Below are 6,803 nucleotides of genomic sequence, written 5' to 3' on the forward strand. Positions count from 1 at the left end.
CAATTTTAAAGGTTTTATATTTATATTTTTATTATTCATATTATTTATGTATCCCCCATTTCTTTTCTTATAGCCTATTTTTTATTTAAAAAATAATAAAAATAATACAATTAAAATATAAATATATATATATATATATATATATATATATATATATATATATATATATATATATATATATATATATATATATATATATATATATATATATAACTAAGTATATATCTATCTCATCCCTGCAGCACTCTATAAGACACCCAAATACCTTGATCCCCACCCTAACACTGTTCCCCTACCTTACATGACACCCTGAAGAACCCAAATTTCAAATATAAACACTTCTGCCCTCTGCTGCTTGGGAGAGGAATTGTGAAGCTGCTTTAACTGCATTCACTTCAATAACTAGAAGTATTGAAAATGGCATGAAATCTAGTTTTATTTGTTTGTTTTTTTGTTTTACTTGGTTTAGAAAACAACAAGTGAGATGTCAGGGACAATCAAGCTTAGAGGAAAGGGGAAAGACAACCTGGTGAAGACTAGAAGAGAGCACATATAGAGAAAGAGAGAGAGAGTCTCAGAGACCTGTCCTGAAGCAGGTGGTGGTTAAGGATAATCCAGGTAAGTCTTTAATGCTGGAGATGTGCTGGAGGAGACAAGTGGAGGGGAGGTAGGCAGAGAGATTGCTAATTGTGGTCTACTAATCCAACCCCTCCTCCACTTTCACCCACCTCCACATCCTCCCCTGTCACATTCGTGGAAGGCCAGGCACAAATTGAAGGAAATGTACTGCTCCCTGTGAAGTAAAGACTAAGTATTTTGACCGAAGAGGATCCAAGAAACAGTGGACGATAAAGAAAAACAAACCCTTACTCTGATATATCCCACATAGAATGTAGCTGCGCCTTTGTATCTCTCTCCACGTCCTCTTCCTACGACAAGATTCACAGCACTATGGGAGAAGTCCAAAAGGTATGTGTTTCAAGCTGCTTGAGGGGCCTATTTGGAACAGAGAATAGTTTATTCATGTTATACACATCATTGTGATGGATTGGAGATTTTGTGGGATATACCTTAAACTTAAAATTAAATTTTAATGAGATCTTTTTGGCACAAATGTTTGTTTTCAAGGGTTTGTTTTCAGTCATTGAGAAGCTAAAAGGCACTACAGAGCAAGAGCTGCGGATAGTGCTACTTGGTCTTGATAATGCTGGAAAAACCACTTTGTTAAAACAACTCGCCTCGGAAGATGTGAACACCATCACTCCAACTCAGGTAAGAAGAGCTGTTAGGGGCTTTCAATGCACTTTTTTTGTTTTTCACAATTAATATGCTTGTTCAAAAAAAGTATTACTTTGATAATCAGGACACGTGGTTATAAAACCAGCACAGCCCTTTGCCATGGCAAAAAAAAAAAAAAATGTCTCATGAATAATTCAGCCTAATTTGCTGAGGCTGTTGAAGGTGTGAAGTTATTAGCTTGTGTGGGATGTTAGCACATTTCTTGTGCTTTTCTACTGTTTAACAAAATCAGTAGAAATATTCTCAAATATTCCCCTTTGACACTTCAGTTCAGTTTCAGTTACACTACAGTTAAGATACCATAGAGAATTGGAAATGATAGCGGTTAAATCATTATTTGGCATGAAACCAATGTGTATCTTTAGCTGCATTTTGAATAACACAATGTTGAGTTTCACCTACAAACCATGAGACTACAATCACTGCTAACCACTTGATGACATTTTCCATCACAAAAAATAAATAGACATGATGACATCTCAATCTACCAAGAAAGTTTGAAAGAATGGGATCAAATGTGGTCAGTCTGGTTGTACTGTTGAGGGGTCAGTGATAGAGCACGCCATCACTGTGTAGTGCTACTTATTAGCATGAAGTCAGCTATAGAGACAACACAAAAAAGTCAATTTATAAATGTCTGAATTCATGTATCATTAATTGACAGTATGTTCCATTTGTAAAATGGCTGCAATTGATGGCTGTTAACACGATATTTAGCATCAATTCTTTTGGACTACGCTGTGCACATCTCGCTACTAGTTAAGATGTTGGTAGACCATTATTTTCTTACTGAAAATATCCTGGGACCTAGATGTATTGTGAGACCTTTTGCTTTTTAGCATGTGTTTTGTTAACAGACGTTATATGCTGCAGCCTTAAAGCTGTAAAGAGCTGAGGAACTGTGGGGAGAGAATATCCTCACTAAGAATAGCACCACTACAGTGTCTTTAATCCCACGGTTAAAGATTACTTAACCTTAAAGTCTCAGTAGTTGGAGGTTGCTCAGGGACAGGATAAATTTAGAATAGGAGAGTTTAAATACATTGTGCCTCTGTCTGTGGTGATTTAAAGTCACACTTGTGAGGTTTAAAATCACTGTTATGAGATAAAGTTACAATTTAAAGTCTTGTGAGATATAAAGTCAAAAATGTGAGATTTAAAATTATGTTGTGAGATATCAAGTCACTATTGTTAAATAAATTACAGAGGTGATATATTGTCTCAGTTGTGAGATTTAAATCATATTGTGAAAGTAAAATCACATTGTGAGATAGATAATTTGACGTTGAAACAAACACTGTTTAAACAAACACTGTTAAGAGATATCAAGAAGTTAAATCTTACAATTGTGAGTCATACTGTGAGATTTAAAGTCATAGGTGCCGAGATATCAAGTCACAATTGTGAAATTTAAATTCACAACTGTGATATATAGTCACAGTCATATACAGATTTAAGTTACAATTCTGGACAGAGTCACAATTGTGAGATTTAAAGCCACAAGTATGACAGTATGAAAGTCGAAATTATGAAAATTAAAGTTACAATTGTGAGATTTAAAGTCAAATTGGGAAAGTTAAGTTACAATGTTAGAAATTCACACTTGTGAGATCTGTTTTTCCCATTATGATTTTAAAGCGATATAAAGTTGCAATTACAAGATTTCAAGTCACTATGTAACATATGTAAATCATAAATGTGATATACAAAGTCACATTAACTTCATAAAGCACAGGAATTCTTAAAAATAAATACACTTTTTTATACAGATTTACAAAATTGTATTAATAGTAAGATTTCATCAGACTGAATAAAAAAATTCTTATTTAATTTTAATTGAAAAATTTCTTAAGGATAGTTCAGTTAAAATATGTAAGGATTATTCAATTCAATTTGATGGAGATTTACTAATAATTAAATAGCATAAGCTTACTTTTTTTTTTTTTTTTTTATCACAGCTGTATCTTGTGCTAAATTTGTTCTTTCAGGGATTCAACATTAAAAGCGTGACCTGTGATAGCATGAAGCTGAATGTGTGGGACATTGGAGGACAGAGGAAGATTCGACCATTTTGGAAAAAGTACCTGGAGAACACAGATTTATTGGTATGACATCAGTTAATGTTCTCAATGACATTGGCCATGCTGTGAGTGTATTTACGTATGTAATTACATTTCTGTTTTGTTTATCAGTCAAAAAGCTTTTTTTCTCTTTATTAGTCCCTGTTCTCTCTCTTATTTTTAGATTTATGTGATTGACAGCGCAGACAAAAAGAGATTTGAGGAAACAGGACTGGTAAGACTACACAATTAATCTGTGGCAATCACAGTTTCTCCTCTTTTTTCTTAAAAAGCTTTTTATCTGATATAATGACATGACAAGCAGTCTGCCCCTAGTTTCTTTCACTTTTTATGCACAAAAGCCTGATAGCTTTTGTTTCAAGAATTAAACAGCTGCCAGCACAGATCAAAGGAGATCTCATTTTATGTGCTTTCTAAATTAGATTTTAATGGAAAATGTTTTCAAAATAACTTTTCTGGTTTTAAAGAATACATTTTAAAAGTGTTAAACTTTTTTATTGTGTATCTTTAATTAAGTCCTTAAATTGAAGAGCTGAAATGCTAGTTATTTGCTTGAGTTACAATATTTTGGACTTGTCCAGTGCATTAAAAGTGACAGGGTGAGAAACACGTTTCCATCATGCCAACACAATGAGAGTTTGAAGATTTAAAGGGGGGGTGAAATGCTCGTTTTCACTCAATATCCTGTTAATCTTGAGTACCAATAGAGTAGTACTGCATCCTTCATTACTCCAAAAAGTATTTAGTTTAATTATATTCGTAAGAGAAAGATAGTCTGTACCGATTTTTCGCGGAAAAACACGAGCGCCTGGAGGCGTGACGTGTGGGCGGAGCTAAAGAATCACGAGCGCCAGTAGGCTTTTGTGTTGAGAGCTTTTGGAAGCTGTGACAGCTGTGAAGGCTGAAACTGAACGAGAGCACCAGCAGCAACGATTCGCTCCGAGCGGGGCTCGAACCCCGGTATCCGATGGGAGGTGGACGCACTAACAAGGAGGCAGAGATATTTTAAGCAGTTTTACTCACCACCTGTGGTTCCAACACATGATCGTGACCCTTTTTCGTTGGGATTGCATCATCCTTAAGAAATAAACGATACGCAAATCCGTCATCATACTGGGCTTTGTTTGTAAAACAAGCATTTTAGAAATGCAGGGAACAAACACTTGCACAACTCCGTTGATGCTCTGTAAAAATAAACTCCATCCACTGGTCCCTTAATGCTGTTTTTTCTTTGGTAATCTGTGCAGGGTTGTCTTGCCCTGGCAACCAAAAACACACTCCTTTTGTGACATTTCGCGACGCTCTCGCTCTGATCAGCGAATTCCTGTTGTGCTCTCACCCCTATGGCTCTCACTCAGTGCTCTGCTATACGGGAGCATGCGCTCTTCAGGCAGAAGTTCCTTAGAACCCATATAAGGAAATTCCGCTCCATCTAACGTCACACAGAGCCATACTCGAAAAAAACTTTCCGAAACTTGTGACAAACCGGAAGAGGTTTTTTTGGAACAGAAATACTCCTTCAAACGTACAACTTAATTTTTGAAACTTTGTCCATGTTTAGCATGGGAATCCAACTCTTTAACAGTGTAAAAAACTCAGTATGCATGAAATAGCATTTCACCCCCCCTTTAAGCATTCGTTTTAAGATAACTTTATTAACGCACTAAGTAAGTTGGAAAAGGATTCATTTAAAAAATCAACACAGAATAACAATTCTGTCATCTAAATTTGTGCCAAATCTTTATTAAGTTATTTCTTCTGCTAAACACAAAATATATATTTTTTAAGAATGTGGGTAACTAAACAGTTGCTGGTACCCAATTACTTTTTTATGGGCATATTCTTGGGTTCAATCTTTAGTATACACATTATACAACCATATTATAGGGGATTCACCATATGCTTTCCTCTGTGTGGTGTTGATGACACTCTTTTTGACTCTTCTGTGTTGACCTTCTTCCTCAGGAGCTCTCAGAGCTCATCGATGAGGAGAACCTCAAGGGTGTGCCATTGCTCATCTTTGCCAATAAACAAGACCTGGCCACAGCCTCTCCGGCCAGTGAGATCGCCGAGGGCCTCAACCTGCACACGTACCGGGACAGAGAGTGGCAGATCCAGGCCTGTTCCGCCGTATCTGGGGAGGGTGTACAGGTTTGTGTGTGTGTGTGGATATATATATATATATATATATATATATATATATATATATATATATATATATATATATATATATATATATATATATATATAGTGAATTTATTGAAATGTTATCCTTATGGGAATTGTTTAAGATATCTTTTTTTTCTTTTTTTCTTCTTTTATCTTTCAGGATGGCATGAACTGGATCAGTAACAATATTGTAAATAAGAAAAAATGAATATGCTCTCTCCCAAGTGTTATTTTGTACAATTTTTGTGATTCTTCTGTTAATGTAAACCAAGTATAACATATTTACTTCAGAAAACTCTTTTTGTAATTATATTAATGAAAATTTGGAGGGACTGGCATGAAAACAACAAAATAGATCATTTTCCCCTCTCTTATCTTTTATGCTCTTGCTGAGAGTTTTTGTTGCTCTCTGACAGAACAAGCTTTCTTTCAAATCTGAAAATCATGTTTTCACTATCATGTTTTTGAGAAATATGACATACCAGAGCATAAATAATGCACACAAGTAAGATTTGCAGCCTAAAATGAGGAAGAGGCATCCGTACGTCAATCACTAATATATAGTCTTCTTAAGCTGTTTTGATCCACACCGGAGAAATATTTTAAACAGAGCAAAACTCTTGTACTTTGTGTAAAATGAATTTTTCCTTTTTTTTTTCATTTTTCCTTTTTTTGTCTCATTACGAATGTATTTGGTAGTTTCAATGAATATCTTGTGTGGACATCTTGTGTATGATTATGTGAAATCAAATTGTGAAATTAAATTTTCTCTAGTTGTTTAAGATGATCTTATATTCTCATTCAAACGAGATCTTAGACTAGTTTTGTTTCTTTTGGAAACATCTTATAAAATAATAATTATAATAATAATACTGTTGTTCCAAATAATTCAAATATGATGTATTTTTGTATGCCAACCTGGTTAAATTGAAAAAAAAAAACTGGACAGAATTTTTCCATTGACTTTTGAATTATTTCATATAATGAGCTCCAAGACCAACAAAGGTTTGATTATCATCATGATATTCTTCACAAATTAACACTTTGACATGAATTTTGAAACCTAAATACAATCGCACAAGTAAAATGTTAATCTTGGACTACAAACAAACTAAGCCAAGGTCACATGGCTAGAACATCACCACAGTCGGACAACTTTTTCAGATTTTATTTTAAAAACCATTTCCCATTAAAGTTTGAGTTACAAAATTTTGCAATAGCATCATTATAGACACAAAGAAGCTGTGAAAAGTT

The 6,803-nt window shown here is 34.5% G+C and overlaps 1 protein-coding gene across 3 annotated transcripts; it reads left to right on the plus strand.

The window, feature by feature from the left end:
* Positions 1-450: 450 nt before the first annotated feature.
* On the plus strand, positions 451-6,331 carry LOC127941735 (ADP-ribosylation factor-like protein 3). Of its 3 annotated transcripts, none has more exons than XM_052537099.1 (7): positions 451-618; positions 761-969; positions 1,129-1,272; positions 3,288-3,404; positions 3,544-3,594; positions 5,346-5,531; positions 5,710-6,331. In XM_052537099.1, the coding sequence occupies exons 2-7, from the start codon at positions 952-954 to the stop codon at positions 5,755-5,757; spliced, it is 564 nt and encodes a 187-aa protein (XP_052393059.1). In that variant the 5' UTR covers positions 451-618; positions 761-951; the 3' UTR covers positions 5,758-6,331. The 3 variants fall into 3 exon arrangements, with proteins under 3 accessions (XP_052393059.1, XP_052393060.1, XP_052393058.1); XM_052537100.1 differs by lacking the exon at positions 451-618 and having other exon boundaries at positions 629-969; positions 5,710-5,767; positions 5,860-6,331; XM_052537098.1 differs by lacking the exon at positions 451-618 and having other exon boundaries at positions 630-969.
* Positions 6,332-6,803: the final 472 nt, after the last annotated feature.

The sequence above is a fragment of the Carassius gibelio genome, chromosome A21, assembly GCF_023724105.1.
Source record: "Carassius gibelio isolate Cgi1373 ecotype wild population from Czech Republic chromosome A21, carGib1.2-hapl.c, whole genome shotgun sequence".
Taxonomy (NCBI): domain Eukaryota; kingdom Metazoa; phylum Chordata; class Actinopteri; order Cypriniformes; family Cyprinidae; genus Carassius; species Carassius gibelio.